Source organism: Acomys russatus, chromosome 12, assembly GCF_903995435.1.
Source record: "Acomys russatus chromosome 12, mAcoRus1.1, whole genome shotgun sequence".
Classification (NCBI taxonomy): Eukaryota; Metazoa; Chordata; class Mammalia; order Rodentia; family Muridae; genus Acomys; species Acomys russatus.
Window position 1 is genome coordinate 1,596,531 of NC_067148.1, and position 19,104 is coordinate 1,615,634.

General features: G+C 35.7%; 1 protein-coding gene across 1 annotated transcript in view; it reads left to right on the forward strand.

Moving 5' to 3' along the window:
- The first annotated feature begins 3,516 nt into the window (after positions 1–3,516).
- Positions 3,517–19,104, forward strand: part of Col3a1 (collagen type III alpha 1 chain) — a 36,911-nt gene continuing 21,323 nt past the window's right edge. Inside the window, exons 1-8 of the mRNA XM_051153771.1 lie at positions 3,517–3,727; positions 12,339–12,538; positions 12,797–12,847; positions 13,245–13,358; positions 14,572–14,643; positions 16,417–16,470; positions 16,918–16,971; positions 18,441–18,494. Of these exons, the coding sequence (XP_051009728.1) occupies positions 3,643–3,727; positions 12,339–12,538; positions 12,797–12,847; positions 13,245–13,358; positions 14,572–14,643; positions 16,417–16,470; positions 16,918–16,971; positions 18,441–18,494 (684 nt within the window). The 5' untranslated portion in view covers positions 3,517–3,642. The remainder of the gene's footprint in view (positions 3,728–12,338; positions 12,539–12,796; positions 12,848–13,244; positions 13,359–14,571; positions 14,644–16,416; positions 16,471–16,917; positions 16,972–18,440; positions 18,495–19,104) is intronic.

A 19,104-nucleotide genomic window follows, 5' to 3' on the forward strand; every position in this document is an offset into this window, starting at 1 on the left:
GTCACAGCAACCCAACTCCTTATTGCTATGCCCATAATTATGTATTTGCCATGTTTCAAAAGTCATTTCTTAATCTTAGAAACGTTATGATCAGGTATATTCAAGTATTTCAGCTAAACTATGATATTTTTCAAGAGTAAAACTGGATTTAGTATGCACATATTATTATTTAAATTCCTTTTAAACTTCACAAAGATTGTACAGCCCTTCAACACTGAATAGACAGATCCATCTTCTTAAGAATAACAAAGGCTTACAATGCATTCCACAGCTGTATAGATAATACCATTTCTTTCCCGCCATACTAGTGAAGATTTGGTATATTTTATGAGTACCATTACAGGTACATTTGACCATAAAAATGAATAATTAAAGACAAGGTCATGAAGCTGAAATGGTACAAAAGTCATTTAGGGGAGGGAGTGTGGAATAGAAGTGGTATAAAAATAGTAATGTATATGATATAAAGATAGTATGACCCTCGGCCTCACAAAAATAATGTATAAATAAAATACTTTGGACAAATAAAACTTTGGCAAAGGTAGGGGGAAGAAAACAGAAAGTGATGGGCAGAGAGAAAAAGAGACAGAAAGTGGAGGGAGAGACAGGGCAGAAGAAACTTGAGTTTCATGTGTTTTGCAAGACGGAAACAATTGATTTTCTTAATGCAATTCACTGTGGAGAGCATTGCTGACATTTTCTGGCCTGGAGAGTTCATCACAGCTGGGCTAATGCATCTCCCCCAAGTTCAGCTTCCCACTGAAGATTTGAATTCTTGGTTGATAATCTGCCACACCCTTGCTTTGCCTCATCTTTCCAGCTACTCTTGTCCAGAAACAGATTGAGCACTGTTTTAGCTAGTGCAGGAATTTATATTTTGTCATGTTTCCAGATGCAGTGAAAAGAACAAACTAACATTTTTATGCATCCTGTTAATATCTGTTAAGTCACAAAGGTATAGGAAGAAATCTGTGTAGGCCACAACAGTGTGTGCTTACATCATAGAATTTCCCGGGACATGTGTTTCAGCCTTTGTAATAACAGTTCAGATCCACACCCATCTGGACACTATACCAAGAAACACTTCGAAATGAGGAGACAGAAGGTCTAAGACATAGAACACAAAGACTTGGGAAGCAGGACTTCCAAACACACTAAAAGTAGAAAAGAGTGATAAACCAGACAATCTGGAGGATGACTTCTCCAGGTCTCTCCGCAACCCTTAGAGCAATGTGTACATCTGCAAAATATTAGCTATAGTTCTGTAGTGAGTATATAAATCATGAATTTTCTTATGCATATAAGGCTACTTTAAGAAATTTAAGACAAACTTAAAATATGGTAGATATTATGCATAACACATGAAATAGGGTATACAAAGTTTTATTTTTTTATATTTATTTTTAATTTATATATTCACTTTACATCCTCATCATAGCCCCCTCCCTCCTCCCCTCCTGGTCCCTTACTCCCACCATCTTCCCCCACCCCCTCTCTCTTTGTCCCTAGAAAAGGGGAGCCCTACCACCAACCCATCCCAATACGTTGATTCTCATCAGGACTGAGCTCTTCCTCATTCACTGAGGCCAGGAAAGGCAGGGTGAAGTGATCAAAAGCAGACAACAGAGTCCTTATCATAGACAGTACCCACTCAAGTTACCAGGGGACCAACATGAAGAACAAACTGCCCGTTGGCTACACATATACAGGGAGCCTCGGTACAGTCTATGCATGCTACAGAATTTTAGGGTAGCATTACTAATTTTTCAAGAAAAAATTCTACTGAAATTTTTCAATGCATCTCAATGTTTAACAAAGTGAGATGCACTGTTCTACACTCTAAAGATTCCAAAAGAAGTGAGTTGGTTTGAACAAAGGAAAACATTTCAATAAAGGATGGAGACTGGATGACAGGAAGACACAAGAGGTCTTTCCTCCAGCCTCTTCACTATGACCCAACAGCACAACCATTCTCAGCAGTTCCTTTCCCTGCCTCTTCCACAACCATTCTCCAGTCTGAAATCAGAAGATGCACAAGGGGTAGAGAGATTTTTTTCCTTTTTTCTTACTTTCTGTTACCAAAATGGTACTATATTTCCCCCTTGAAAATCTTAGTGTGGGCTTTCTCTGATCAAGGATATAAGGAGGAAGGCATAGCATTTTCCATGCACACATTGATGTGGATAAAACACAAATATTAAAAAAAGTATTATATATTAGAAAAAATAAAGTGATAAAAAGAAATTTATGAGAGATGGTTTTCTTAAAGAGAAAAAGTTTTTATCTGAGCCATTTAAGAAGTGACACTCATGAATTGGTGTAAGGGGTAATATGGAGAAGGGTACAGACATAAAAGGCACACTTCCATGAGGTTAAGACTAAAATAAACATATGTGACCTTGATTAAAATTGAAATGCCCACTATAGATTTTAAGGGACTGAGGGTTAGGGCATCAAGACATGAATTGGTCATTTACAACATCATAATAAAATTAATAAATAAATTATTCTGCAGAGATTTAATCAAAGAGGTATACTGGTATTTCATCCTCCGTAGATCTAGAAACAGGTAGAAAAAACTTCAGATGAGGACTTGCAACATAAGCATAGAAAAGACTGGTTCTAGACACACTTATTTGTAATTGTTACATTAATGGAGGTGAAATTAGAATTCTTCTGGTATACACAGCACTTTCTCCTTTGTAGTTTCTTTTTTTTTTTTTTTTTTTTTTTTTTTTTTTTTTTTTTTTTTTTTTTTCCTTTGTAGTTTCTTACAAAGACAAGACATGGACAAGTTTGAACTTTTCTTTAGTAAAGCCTGTCTGACTTTCCCACATAACACATAAACTGGAAATCCTGCACAGAAACACTCAGGCTTGTTATAGAAAATTGTGAGAAACAGAAAGCGGGAAATCGTAGCAGATAAGAATTTCTTAAGATCTGCTGAAAGGTTGCTCAAAAACGGCTTTGTGACAATTGCCTGCAATCTAGCATGCAGAATGCAGAGTGGGTGAGGAGCACAAGGGCAGAAGGAGGCCTCTCCCCAGTTAGTCTCTTTCAGTCGCCTGTTTAAATTGAGTTGGGGTGGATTCCGGCAAACCACCCCCCCCCAAAAAAAAGTCCTCCAGGAAGATAAAATTCACCAAATCACCATGTCCGAGAGTGGGAATCAAACACTTTCTCAAAATCCAAGCAGTTTTTATTGCCTCAGAGAGAAATTTAAAAACACACAAACAATTGTTGCAGGCTATCACAAAGCACATTCCTATGTGTTCTTGTCATGCAGCTATGTATTTAAGACTAATGCATGTTGTAAACATATACATAGGCTGATGTACACAAGCTCCAGATGTGCTGGCTTCCTAACTCTGTGGGTTGTGTCCTCTATACAGGGGGAAAGAAATATTAATCATTGCTTTTACTGCTGAGGGGATGGGTGCTGCTCTCATATTTCAGAAAGGGGCTGGAAAGTGAGGGAAGCCAAACTTTTTCCTATTTAAGGCCAAAGCAGAGGAAGCTCGGTGGCTGAGTTTTATGACGGGCCCTGGTGCTGAGGGGCAGGGAACAACTGATGGTGCTGCTTTGAGCTGCTTCTTCTTTTCTCCTCTTTTGCACAAAGAGTCTCATGTCTGATATTTAGACATGATGAGCTTTGTGCAAAGTGGGACCTGGTTTCTTCTCACCCTGCTTCACCCCACCCTTATTTTGGCACAGCAGTCCAATATAGGTAAGTAGGGAATGATTTCAGAAGGTTTTCTGGGTTAATTTTGTCTTAACTTCTTACAAAGAGTCACATCGAGAGAAAACTCAGCCTCCTAAGGATTTCCTGTCTAGCTTCTGACTGTAGGATGTTCTGCTAAGCATAGTTTTCCTTTCTGTATTTGTTTTCTAAAAAAAGCTGATGCGTATGTGTAATTGAAATTTCTCTAGTTGTTTAAGATAAAAATGTTCTGAAATTAACTTGTTTTCATGTTCACCTTCCTCCTTAAAAACTGCTATAAAGTACTCCCCTCCAGCATTGTGAACATCCTGGAATGCTCCCAAGCCATCTGGAACTTATTGGTTTCCTGTAATAATTTCATGTTCTCCTTTGTACACAGCTCTCTTTGCAGGGTAGAATAGTTAGCCTTGTTTTTCAAATAAAATAACACACTAGAAATACCTCCGGTATGAATAGCACAGAAGAAGATATTAGAAGATTATAGATCCCCTTTATGTATTTCTGTAAAATGGTAACAATGGATTATCTATGTACCTTCCTGAAATGATCCCAGGCCACTGAAAACATGTCCTTGTTTCTGTTTTTATTGCATTCAAAGCATATGCATAGTCGATTCATCCATATTGCCTCAAAGTTTTGCCAAACGTTGTTTTATGTTTCACACATTCTGCTTAGAGGGCTTTCCACACTGAAGGTAAAATGTTTTAACAGGAATATTTTTGCTTTTCTACAAACAAAGTAAAAATACTAGTTTTGTTCTAAAAAAAGACTTGATGCATATTTGGTAACCAATTAACGATCTTTATTTCTTGTGCCCCAAATTAAAAACAATTGTTTCATTATTACTAAATAATTTTTACAAATGCATATGTTCCTCATCATCATGAAAAACTAGTGTTCACACTTTCCTCAAAATAATTGTGATGTGAATGAATCTTAGCAATGGCTAAAGGAAGTCAGTGACTCTTTTTACAGGTTATCAAACATGTTTGTATTTAAACCTTTAGGTTTGGCAAATGTTTCATGAGTATTAGAGTCTCCACTGTATGTAATATCTTTGCTGTTCACAAATTATATGTGCAAAAGTAGGTGGAGGGGATACTGGATGACATTTCTGTATATTCAGTCCATGGCTACAACAGAAAAGGAACACTCAGATTTCTTATTCCCAGCTCTCTTCCCCTTAGCCCATCCCCCAATCCCTTCCTATCTCTCCACCCTTTTGGGCTCCTTAGGAGTTCCCCTCCCAGATGTTCTTCCTCACTCATCACCCCACCCCCATCCTCAGCATGTCCCCCCACTTCTCCTCCCCCTCGCTCTTCCTTCTCCTGCCACACCCTCCTGCTCACTCACCACCCCACCCCCATCCTCCTCACTCTTCCTTCTCTTGCCATACCCTCCTGCTCCCTGTGTGTTCCCTCTGTTCCATCTCCATTTTCATTTTGTCCCTTTCCAACCTCACCTCACATTTTCTTTCCTTTGGACAGTTCATCTCTCCTTTGACTTTCTGTCTTCACTTTCTTGCCCCATCTTACCTCCCTGGAAAATGCAACAATTCTCATGACTTCCCAAGAAAACCAAAAGACATGGTCCAGAGAAACATTAATTTCCAGCATCCTAATAAATATATTCTAATTTCTGGGAAAAGAATCACAGAATTTTTTTAAAATTGTGCCGTTGGGACCTAAATTTCAAATATTGACACAGAATTTGTAGATGCCTAACAGTTGTAGGAATATGAGAAATAGTGTAGTGTACTGGGTGTGTTTCTTCCCAATGCAATGTCAGTAAGAAAAAAAAGCATGTTTGATCCCTCACCATCTTAATACCAATGCAAGCTCAATTGCTTCCACCTTTATGCTTGAGTCTTTAAGACTCAAAGAAGGATGAAAGGGATTTCAGATGTATGTTACGTGTTCTTTATAAGTTTTTAGTGACAATCCTGCTGGATAGTTAACTTTGGGAAGGTTGCAGTAGGTAGCAGATATTCCGTGTACTGGGCACATTCACAAAACTTTGCCATTTATAGTATAGAAGTGGGACAGAACTGCTTGACATCAACTTGTAATATACACAAAGGAGCTTTCTGGAGTATAAAACACATCTCCACAAAGAACTCTGGTCTCTTTACAAATCTGTGCAAGCCTTATTTTATTCATGCATTTTATTCCAGCTATGGAAAAACGTGCTCTGTTTTATATTTCCTGTGGTTTATAAGCATGCCAGGTTTTTAAGTGCTAAAACACACCACCTAGTGGCTGACAGTCGAAAACACCATTTACATAACCAGTGCCAACATGATTGTTGAGAGAGAGAGAGAGGGGGGGGGGGGAGAATGTTTAAAAATCAAACACTGGTTTTATATATAAAAGAAATATAGATGATGAAATTTTGGCAGAAAACACACAACCAAAACTGGTAATAGTATTGTAAGACTTTCTGAAAATGAATGTAAAAGTTATAAGCACTTTCCAGCCAGGCATAGTGATACAGGCCTATAATCCTAGCTATTTGAGATGCTGAGAGTAGGTGAATACAAGTCCAAATTCTGCATGAGCTACAGAAGGAGTTCAAGGTTAGCTTGGGAACTAGAGTGAAACTTTGTTTCAAAATAGAAAGTTTAAAGAAATCTGGGGCTGCAGGTCAGTGAAGGAGAACTTGTCTGGCACATTTGAAGCCCTAGCTTCAGAATCTAACACTGGCCTCATTGTACCATTTTCTATGCATTTTCCCTACTCGTAGATTGATGTCATCTTCACTTACCATTACCATTTTCCAACTATAGATTCATAGTAGACGTTTCTTAGGGCATGGGTGGAACTATTATAGTTAAATGTCCTCTAATGCTTCTATGTTTTGGTATGGTGATACTTTCACAAAAATCCACTGTTAACCATTGACTGATTTGCAATTTCAAAATTGCAAATAGACTTAGAGAGTTAATTCTTATTCCATGTTTTTGAGTCTATTTCCCATTGTGTTTAAAGCGAAAGTTATAACTAACTAATATTAACATTTAAATTTTCTCTGATTTGTATTGCCCCAATTATTAAACACATGGAACAATGGGATAAAATGTATCGTAAAGTCATTGGAAATATCCTTATTTTTAACAAGAGAAAACACACAATTTTGTACATATCTCAATGTCAGTCATGTAAGTGAAAGTATGTTAGTAAAGCCTAGAAGTAGAGAAGGGCAGGGTTAATACTGGAACTGAAATTTGATGAAATATTAAGTGATTTGACAACAAAAACATAAACTATAAACATCTGGATTTTTTATTTTTGTTAAGTATTTGTAAATAAAAGAGAGATTCCAAATCCTATACTGTTCTAGAAAACAAATTTATGAAGGTTAAAAAAGGTAGTCTTTTTTTTCTATTGTGTATTCCACTTTAACAGACTAATCTGGTTTATTAAGCCAAAGGCTCAGAACCTAACATCTTAATCAAAAATTATCACCCCTTCTACAAGAAATGCACATTGCCAGTAAACGAAGAACTACCTCAGCACCTCAACAGTGCTTGGCTTGAAGGGTGAAGGACCTGTGAGTGACTCTGCATCACTCTCAGATCTAGGATGGACCATTTGAGCACTGTAGAAATGAACAAAGCTTCTGAACCCATGCTGGGACAGAGAGGTGGACAGTAAAGCCTCCATAATGACTTCAGACTCCTCCTCCTTGGCGGCTTGCCTGCAGGGTTCTTTTTAAACGGATTTATCCAGCACTGTAGTGTATGTTGTGTTAAAAGAGAGCCAGATCTTCAGAAAAGCCTGCTTCCTATCTACGGGCTGAGGTCAGGCCTGGAGTGGGAACTCAGAAAAGGCTGGCCCTTAGCGAAGCTCTGCGTTGTCCACCGACGATGACTGCAGTGCAGGGCTCCTAGGAATGCTTTGTGAAATACATTAACTGATAGCTCCACCTTGACGCCATTAAAGTGCATTGTTAGTAAGTCAGAGCTGGGAAGAAGAAAGTGTACTTGCCTTTGTTGGACCTGGCAACACTTGTAAAGTTCCAGGCCCACTATAACTTTTTGGCAGTGTGTGTGAGCTGTGTTGATTCTTATAAAATGTTTCATTCTCTTTCTTAGGGCAACAGCTTAGCGTCCTTATTTTCCACACTTAGAAAAAAAAAGTCACATTGTTTTTTTGTTAATCCAAAAGTTTTAGAGGAGGAAACTTTGCCTGTCAGGGAGGCAGTGGAAACTCTGAGCTGGCTCTCCCTGCAGCAGACATTTGTTAGCTGCAGTTTGGAGAGTTACATTAACCACTAGAAGTTCTGTCTGTGTAGAACAAAAACAGCTCAAGTGGATTCCTTTCAGATTAACTAATCAAAGCCTTGCTTTTTCCATGGCTGAGGTCAAGCACTACCATTTAAAATGTAATCACAGTGAAGAAAATGGAAAGTTCTAATGGGAGGGAGACTAAAGCCGTCACAAAGAAGTAAGGTTAAAACACAACTAATCAAAAATTGAACATTTAAATTAGCTTTGAAAATTAGCATTAAGAGGTGACTTTCTCAGTAACATATTTGTGAGACATTTTTCTTCTGTTTGTTATTGTAGAGTCAGTTTGCACTTCTCACCAAAACACTCATGGTGTTGCATAGAATTTATAATGCCCAACTATCATTGAAAAAAGAGTTGTGATTAAATTAGAAGTTAACAAATGTGAATCATGTAGTAACTATATTTTCTGAATATTGGTGCCTTAGCTATACTAAATATATCTATGAGTATGCAGAAAACTTATTTATTTATTTATTTTTTGTCTACATGCCTGGCTTCTGAATCACACGCTCATCTTACTGGTGGTCTGGACACCATCAGGGTGGCCTTGGATATACAAACCTTTTTCATAAGGTCAAGAGAAATAAACATCAGGATTCAACTCCAGATGGTGTCTTCCCATTTTAAGACTAGAGAAAAAAGACATTTTGCAGATCACTGTTTTTCCTTTAAAAATCTGCCTTCTTAACCCTTGAGGGTACAGAATTAGCAAACCATATGGGACAGGGAATTGAAACTGGTCTCTTTCGTCCTATCTTATCCTTGAAAGCAGAAAATAAATCTAATTGAAGAAATTAGGAGCATCAGATTTCAGAGAAATATTCTAGATTCATATCTGCTTTCCTTTAACTGGGGAATTACTTAGGTCATCTCAGGTTCTTTGCCTGCATTGAAGATTGCGACAACATTTAGGTCCTTCACATTCAGGAAGAAATTTAAAAAAAAAAAATTGACGTAAAGCATTAGGCATAAGAATGCACAACTACATTCCCAGCAGTCTGATGCACTGATGTGCGCCTGGAAATGCAGAGCAAGGACTGTGATTTCAGGGCTAGCCTAGGTTACAAGTGGCTACCATGACTTGAAAGAAAACAAGAAAATGTCAGCCACTCAAGAACAGTGCCTAGAACACAGGCTTAGTCTAGAATTAGTTGTGTAAACTACCATTACACTTGGAAAAAGTAAAGTACTTAGCGATGCAGTGATAGGGAAGAGCACGTCAAAATCTGCATTTTCAAAGTACAAAACTAAAGTTGCTATAGAATGAGTTAAATATACTAGATATATATTTGCAGATAATATTATAAATGCCATTTTTGATGATCATTTATGTTTTTAGTTTTCTATTTATCTATTTTTATTTTGTGAAAGATAAATATCAATCAAGTTATCCGACATTCTAATTAGAGCTATAATAACCATGTGTCAATAGAGAATAAAACAAAGAAACACCTAAAATGATGATTCATAAAGTTTTCTTTGCGGGAAGAAGAGTGATCAGAATCTACCCATCCAAGTAAAACAACTCTAAAAATGAACTTCTTCTGTAGGAGTAGACTGCCTCTTCAGTATCCTTTTGCTTGAAGCTAGAGAGATGGCTCAGAAGTCCAGAGTACATACTGCACTTGCAGAAATCCTAAGTGCAGTTCCTGGCATCTTGTTCTTTCACTTTGTCCAGAATAGAATGTGATTGTCTTTTAGCTAATAGCTTTTACAAAACTATTCAGCTTCCTTTTTATCCAAGCTTCTCTGAACACAGCATCATAATAAATGAATGAGACATTAAGAATAAAATGATGGTCTCTAGAGGCCAGAGACAGATAGAATCAGAGATTATGCAGAATGGATGTCAATTAGAACTAATTAGCCATTAGCTAACACTAAGATTCTGGTGTGTGATGCATTTTAAATGCTACGTGGAAGTATTTTGAAAGTTTTTTTTAATCATATATTACAAAATTTTGAACAGATAAATGTGCCCAGTTTGGATTAAACATAATACATGGACATGTGTGTCCATATATTACATGAAACCCCATTAAAAGATAGAATTGTGGAGATTTATATATTAATTAAAATAAAATAAAATATTAAGATAAAAATACAAAAAAGCAGAGATACTAAGATCCATTGATCATTATATTAAAGTCTCTGTACTTTAAAAATATACTCAATAAGATTTCTAACAAAATTTGTTAAGGAGACAGATATCAGTTTTCAATTATGTAACTCTAAGCTTAACATACTCATTTGTAATTTTAATGAGTCAATGTCAGTGTTCATAATGAATAATAAACACTGCATTTCTGACATGAGAATATCCTCAGTGAGAAATACACATGGGAAGAAGACTGGAGGAGAGAAAAGGTTTATGCTAATTGGAAGGCCAATTGAGAACATATGAGGTATTTAAGTCTAGCATTAACTGCTATTTTAATTTATCTTTAATTTAGCATGGGTATCTAATAGCTCCTTTGAATATCATTCAGGCTCTATTAAATGTGGAGAGATATTTCTGATACAAAGACAAATTGCTGAAAGAAACATTAGCACAATCCACTAGTATTTTCAAAGGGTTGGGGGTCAAGCAGTTTGACATCTACATGTACAAGGAGACTGTCCTAATTTGGTACTAATCAAATGAAAATTGCCAGCCTAATTGAGAGAAACTGTAAAATGATTCACGTTAAGAAAGGAGAACCGGTGAAAGATTTTGTTATTTCGTTGAAAAATCTTCCACCTCAGCACTTTAGTCCTATTTTTTTTTTCCTGCCAACCAACTGAGTTTAGTTCTTAAACATGAAGTATCAGCTTTAGGTAAACACAAATGGGTTTAGTACTAAGCTCCTCCCCTAAAACAGCACCATCCGCATACCCTGTTTCATTTACACTGAGTAACCAGTTTGGTGTTCAGCTTTGATAGTCACTGAGAATAAAGTTGTGTTCTTTATAGCCTTAGAGAGACCTGCCTTGTCCTCACAGATCTCCTGCAGGCAGAGCAGGTTCAGAGACAATGCTGCTACATTTTACATAACAATAGAGCTGCCTTTTTCTCTTTTATTGGCGGCTACATCAGCAAATTCTTAAGGCAAAAATGGGTCTTGATTCATACAAGAAGCTTGAGATACTTCATAAGATGATTTAAGTTGTATTGGCACACATATATAAATGAAAGAAGTGGAAGCAACTCCTTAGTCCATAGGGATTGGATAGTCTGAAATTTCTCTTAGTGGTAAAGTTTTAGATGATTCAAAATATCTAAATATGAAAATCGAGGAAGAGAAATTTTAAATTACAGTTGGGATTATGAGAAACTAAAGGTTTAACTGTCTGAAAAAATGTAAAAGAACTCAACAAGACATTGTTTATAATCAAAATTGTTTGCAGATATTTGAAAACTTATTATTTATTCAATCATTACTGGCAAACTATCATAGCAATTTTCAAACTGCATTTAGCCATACTACACAGTTAACACTTCAAAAATTGAGACCAGGTTTTATTTTGGCATGATCTAAGTAGATTCACTGTGAATGGCTACTGAAATTTCAATTTCTTACATATAATTAAGAACCAAGTCTAAAATTTTGGTTGAAGCTATTTCTTTTGCCATAGTAAACCACAAATATACATGGTCATGATTCATGTTTCCCCCTATTATTTTTAGTTATTCATGGCCAATATTGTTTCAAAGTATCACTTTCTTTTGGACATTTGGAAAACCCTTTTGTTCATATATGATATATATTATGTCATATAATGTTGAACCACTAATGTCCAACAGAGCTAGCAGTGACATTCAACACACAATTAGCTTTGTTAGTCCTCTCAAGACAATCTGGAAAAGTTTTATGCTGCCAAGATTAGCTCAGTTTTCCCATGAATTTCTCAAGTGGGTTAATAAAATCCAGAAGGCCCCAGAATTAGGAGCAAAAATCATCCTTTTAGTTGAGTGCTCACATCTGCTGTTAAGGCATACCATAGCAAATGAGTAAAAATGCTTATTTTCAGTTGCATAATTAATAAGCAAGGGTTTGAATTTTGTGTTATAACTACTGATGTTAAGTGTTTAATATGTGTGAAGTAAAAACAATTGATTTTATGGAAAATTTTGGTGTGCCAATTGTATGCTAAAAAGTGGTCCCTTTGGTACATAGCAGTTCTATAAGGGAAATGTGATTTTTAATGAAGGAAGAAATAATGTGTTCCAAACTTTCTGTATTTTGATTCTACTTTGTAAATAGTCATGACTATACAAGCAAAAACAAAATCACAATTTGTCAAAACATCTTTAAATGCCATATCTTCTCATTTATCTTCCCACAGGTGAATTGGGATGCACACACCTTGGTCAGTCCTATGAATCTAGAGATGTCTGGAAGCCAGAACCATGCCAAATATGTGTCTGTGACTCAGGATCTATCCTTTGTGATGACATAATGTGTGATGACCAGGAACTAGACTGCCCCAACCCAGAGATCCCATTTGGAGAATGTTGTGCAATATGCCCACAGCCTTCAACGCCTGTGAGTCTATAGAAACTATAAACTCTTCAAAAACTACATCTTCCAGATTCTCATTTAAACATATAAAAAATATCTATAGCATAGAGTCCTGAAAGAAACGTCAAGCCAGGTCTGTTAAGCAGTCATTTTGCCATGACAAGTGAATGATGGTCGCTTTTAATGGAAAAGAGGGTATTGGATGTGGTCAGAGTTAAGAAACAAAGGTGCCAAGTGTATCAATTTACATATGTTAATCTTCTTATCGTTTATACGTTATAGGCTCCTGTACCTCCTGATGGTTATGGACCTCGAGGCCCCAAGGGAGATCCAGTAAGTAACATCTCTCCAAGGAGAATAATTGCTGATGACATTTCTAGAAAGAGCTGGTTTTCCTTGTTCAAATGGAACTTTCATCATTCTGAATTTTCTTCTGTCCTACACACTTGAAAATGATGCCAAAGTCAAATTGAAACACCTATACTATACATGTAAAGGTTCTGCAAGTCTTCATCCCTTTGTCAATTTGAAAAGCAAAATAATGCTCAACATACAAAGAAAAATAATAAACTTCAATTATTCACAAGAGTCAGTTTAAAATATATTTATCCCCAAGGACAGATTATTGTACTAATATTTAATTTGATAAAAAATTGAAGCAAATTCCTAAGAACGACTCTGAATCACTTCCTATTTTCCTGTTTTGTTCATTTTTGCCTTGTTTTGTTAGGGCCCTCCTGGCATTCCTGGGAGAAATGGCAGCCCTGGCCTTCCTGGACAGCCAGGTCTGCCTGGTCCACCTGGATCCCCTGGAATCTGTGAATCATGTCCAACTATTGGTCAGGTAAGAAACGACAGAATTAAATCCTCCTCCATAGAAGTGGCTTAGCTCATCTTTATTCGGCCTGTATTACATCTCACAACGGTAACTTCTGCGCTCTGGTTTTCTATATTTAATAAATTACAATTTGTTAAATATAGAAACTCCTATATGCTAAGCATCTGTATGCTAAGAGCTTTTAAAGGATTGCACTTTCCACTACCACCATGTACTCTGATTGCCACTGTATCCTTCTAAAGTGTCCCAACGTCTTAGCATGTATATGTTATACTCATTCTGTTTGATAAATGGACTATCAGCTCCTAAAATAGTTAACTCACAATATGTAGAAAGTGCTGTTTTCCCTAATCCACTCCTAACACAAATCAAAGCCTTGATTGAATTCAGGTAAACAGACTTGCCTGTGTTTCTATAGCTGCTTCTGTTCAGACTTAAAGACACGCCTTTCTCCTTCTGAGTCAGGGCAACCAATCAGTCCATACATAAAATGAATAACCAAGCATATAAAGTTCAGCTGCATAGGTTTAGGTGAACTTAGAGAATTATACAAACCAACCAATTGTTACTCCAAGTCAATTCATCAGCAAGGAGCTTCCTGGAACTCAAATGGCACCTAGCTAGGCCTAGAACTCAAAATAAACTCTCAAATTTTCTGATGTTTTTCTTTGTTTGCAGTGATGAAATGCTTATTTGGGGGATTCAGCTTTTATTATGTTAATCAGAGGCCACATATCTGCACATATAATCAATGTATATAGGTGTACATATAATATATATGTATATTTATATATGTATAATTCTATTGGCCTCCTGAAAATGGAATTTACTACCCCATGTTTAGTTGGAGACTAAAGACTTGGATTCTGTGACTTCAAAGTTCTTTTGTTCTCAAATATTCAATGATTCTGCATATAATAGTATAACAGTTATGTGGAAAAAAATGGTTTCAGTGACAGTGTTTGAGGTTAGATTAAAGGGGCAGTTTCCATTTCATACAGTTGGTTAAAATCTTCATACGTCATACAGGAAAGTATTTCTGTAGCATGTCTAATATTTAAAGTATAAAAGGACACAGTAAGCAAGCTATACATTGGGCATGCAGAAATCCATCAGTGAGCAGTACATGTTGCATGCACTTATTCTAAATGCTTGGGAAAAGAACTATAATCTTCGTATTAATGTCATCTTCTCTGTATACTTGATCTTTCTGCTGCAGAACTATTCTCCCCAGTTTGACTCATATGATGTCAAGTCTGGAGCAGGAGGAGCAGGTTATCCTGGGCCAGCTGTGAGTACAAATGTTTCTGAGCATTTTCAAATCTGATCTAGCCTTTTGTTTCTTAACTCTTGGGTGATTTTATTCTTGAAACACAACTTTATCATGGAATTGTGCAAAATGGTTCATTGACTACCAAGGTTGGAAGAGAAAACAGCAATTTGTTCATGATTCTTCTATCCTCACTCATTTCTTCCTTGTGGCATTTCATGTCATGCCTTATTACTACTTATTCATGCCCACCTGCCCCACGGGGCCACGCCCGCCTCACATATTGTCTAATTGAATGTAGTTTTGCTATGGCATGTTTCCACTTTTTCATCTTCCTACTCAATTTGGCTCACCATCTTTTTTTTTCATCCTTGTGTTCAGTGACTTACATTCTAAATGATGGCTTAACTCATGAATGTTCAATATCACAGTCCACTTTTCCTCCACATTTTAAAGCAAGTATGAATACTTTTAGAAAGCATTGATCTTTTATGCTCAACTACCTTAAACAATTCCCATTCACTTGACCATGAAGAAGTTTTCAAACGTAAATTGCCTAGAGTTTTAATAACAGAAAACAGCAAGAGCATTGATAGCTGAATTTGACGTCATCTATGTTGGTGACTTTTGCTTTGGACTAGTTCTCAGGAATTACAATAGTTTTGAAGCCCATAATTCACTACATGTAACAGAAACACCAATGTAAATAAAAACAATATGGAAATATATCGTGGCCTCTAAAGTTAAAGAAAAAACTTTTGTCAGTAGGTCCAAAAGCATATTATAATTTGTATGATGGAAATTGAAAAAAATATATGTTTACAACTTCCTACAGTTTTTGATATTATTTATTTGAAATATTTGAAAATCACACAGAGAATCAGTTACTTTGTGAACATGGGTTATAACTACCCTCATGTTATAAATCCTCATTTAATAAGATAGATGAGACTAAATAAAACTACTATTTATTGACATTCCAGAAAGATAATCTAAAATTGATTTAAAATTTGTTGTCAAAATTTAGAAGTAGTATACTCCTGGTTTTCTAGTTTAGTGTCCATTTCTGAATGATAGTTACATCAATTTGTTTTAAGTTGTGAGTATCACATGCATAGTGATTCATGTTTACATCTAAGTCTTTACATCAACATGACTGTGATATATCACTATAGTTATAAGGTTTGGAGTTGATTGGCCTGGTTATTTTAGAAACTTGTGTCATAAGAAGTATATTACAAGTCAGATGATGGTGGCACAAGCCTTTAATGCCAGCACTCAGGAGGCAAAGGCAAGTGGATTGCTGTGAGTTCGAGGCCAGCCTGGTCTACAAAGCAAGTCCAGGACAGCCAAGGCTACACAGAGAAACCCTGTCTCAAAAAAAAAAAAAAAAAAAAAAGTATGCTACAAAGATACTTTTCACATTATGCTTATCCAAAAGACAAGATCGTTTGCAATGCAGACAGGTATCAATGAAATATTAAGAAGCTTGTCATCACAGTTTATACTGATTCCTTACCCTCTGAATTTGCTTTCTTAAGAGTTAAGTTTAACATTTTTTAACAATAATCAGTAATCTATATCGACACTCCAATTCATCTGGAGTAATGTATTCATGTGAAACTCTTTATTGGAAATTTCACAGAAGTAAGCATACTCAGGTTTGTTATCAGATAACAAGATACAGTTGTGCATGCTTTAAAACACGTTGGCATCATGTCTGAACAGATGTCACCTGTGCAACATGCTTCACATTTCTCTACTCTGTGATTATCATTCAAATTTATATTCCAGGGTCCTCCAGGCCCTCCAGGTCCCCCTGGCTCTTCCGGACATCCTGGCTCCCCTGTAAGTATAATTCTTACCGATGTTTTCTTCTTCATGAACACATGAATCAAAATAATGTAAATATGGATGTAGTTCAGCCATTTCAACATCCATAATTCCAAATAAAGAAGTTGACACCAAGAACTGACTACTTTTAAATGTTACAATTCCCCATTTAATTCACTCTCCAAAAATTATTGGCAATTAAACCCTTAGTAAAAATAAAATATGTGTTTCCTTTGTACACAATAGGCCTTTGAGTTAAGAACCATTCAATTTCAATGAAAAAACTCTAATGGAATATGTTATCTTTATTCTGATCCCAAAAAATGTTTTAAATCATCATAAACTATAATAAAACGTCTGCCTACAGTCACTAATCAGGACTCCTTACTACCCGCTAGGTGTAAGTTACTTATGTGAAACTCTCATTACCCTAAAGACATTTACACTATTATTTTATTTTAGGGTTCTCCGGGATACCAAGGTCCCCCTGGTGAACCTGGTCAAGCTGGTCCTGCCGTAAGTAACACTCAAGTATCACTGAACACACTGACAATTCACATCCCATATGAAATCTAATATCAGTTTCCAAAACATTCATGGAATCATTTAGAGTGTATATTACTTGCATCCTTGAAATTTTCCATAATAACTTAGCATGTTTGAGGTGTTTGAGGTGAATTCAAAGATCTTAGAGATTCCTGACCAACTAGCCGCCAAAACCATTCACTTCTCAGAGTTAACAGAAAAGCTCTTATCTAGAAAATGAGGTGTCAGTGCATTAGGGAGGGAGATAGGACAGATAGTTTACTTCACAAAATGCCGCCTGTTATAGAACCAGTTCTTCCAAAGACATATTCTCTTCCCACATTTCACACTTACATGCTCTCAGGTTGACAACCACTGGGGTAGCTCGATGTCTGACAAAGGACTAAAAGAGAGAAGTCAAAAGCTCTTTTAAGCAAGTTTTTTGCATTCTTTATCTCCCCAGAGTGTAGAACTGGCCTCATCACAATTGCATTTCTGCTCCATCAAACTGTGAAAAGAAGTGACAGAGCTTGCAGGAAACTAAAGCTTATTAACAGTTATTGTTAAAGGACCACAGAGACTTGTAGACTTTGAAACTGATATGTACCACTGATAGTTGTAAAAAATTGTTTGTTTATGGGGCTTTAAAAATTTCATGTTACTGGAAGTGTTTTAACTAGCCAAATCATCCTTTATTGTATTTTTGAGGTCATGAAGCTATCATCAAATATTTTTTTAAATCTGAATTACAGATAACTTGGAGTGTAAACTGGTTGTATTTAAATATAATCAAAAGCCTTCTTGTTTCTAAAGCATAAAATTTCCTGCACTTTGGGTTGATCTTTGTGCCACAGATGTGTTGTATTTACTATTCTTTTTGCAAATAACTATTTTATACTTTATTAAACATATCTATATATGAACACATTTCCTAATGACAAAGTTTTTCATCTTGTTAACTCTTTATCTTTTGCAAAATAGGCAAATTTTACCTATACGTGTTATAATAAAAATAAAAATTTTGGAAAGAAAGAAAGAGAAAATACATGTTTAAAGTTTCTTTGTATCTATTCTACCACTGTGCCTATATGCATATATACATCTGCATATAGTAGGGATAAAGATAAGAATCTTCTAGAATCATATGTTATATAGCTATACAAAAGTAAAATGAATGTTATTTTAATACAGTATTTAAAAATATTGAGAATTGTATGTGTAGTTAATAACTCAAAATATAAAAGTAATATATGTATATATACTTTATATAAGATAAAGATATACAATAGTTAAAATTTTAATCAAGAGTAAAAGTTAAATGTAATGAAGGTATAATATTAATTCAGTGTAAATTTCATGAAGTATTTCAAAGACAGGTTTCCTTCCAGAATGCACTTAATATACAACAACAAAAAGTAACAAAAATTTTTATTAAATCTGTTTCTATTTCCTTATTTAAGGGCCCTCCAGGTCCTCCTGGTGCTATTGGTCCATCTGGTCCTGCTGGAAAGGATGTAAGTATTTATAGGTTGAACAGAAAAATAGCAAAATTCAATTTGAATGATAAACTGTCTATACTACATGCCACTACAGAAGAATCTTAGAATAAAATGTACCAAATAAACATTTTTTTTAAAAAAATGTACCAAATAAACATTTTCACTCATATTAATAGTTTGGAAGATTCCCCATAGCATTTTATATTGGATACTCTAGCTTTGAAATTGCCTTTCTTAAGGGTTATCATTAACATAGATCAGTACTTCTTATTGCTTCTATGGTAATTTTACGGAGAGTTATGGTCTCTTGGTGCAATCTTCATTATAAATCTTGTAAAACTCATTATATCTCTGAATCACTGTATGAATGGATAGTTGTTTTTTTTTTCTAATTTTTTTCAGGATAGTATTTTCATATCTAAATATTAATCTCTGTATTGTACTTGCAAAGTTATACATTAGTTGGTGAGGTGAATTCTAAACTAATAGAACCCTCAGATGCACTTCATTTTCATTCCAAAGTAACAAGATTTTTGTTTTGTTTTGTTTTTGTTTTTCAAGACAGAGTTTCTCTGTGTAGCCTTGGCTGTCCTGGACTTGCTGTGCAGACCAGGATGGCCTCTAA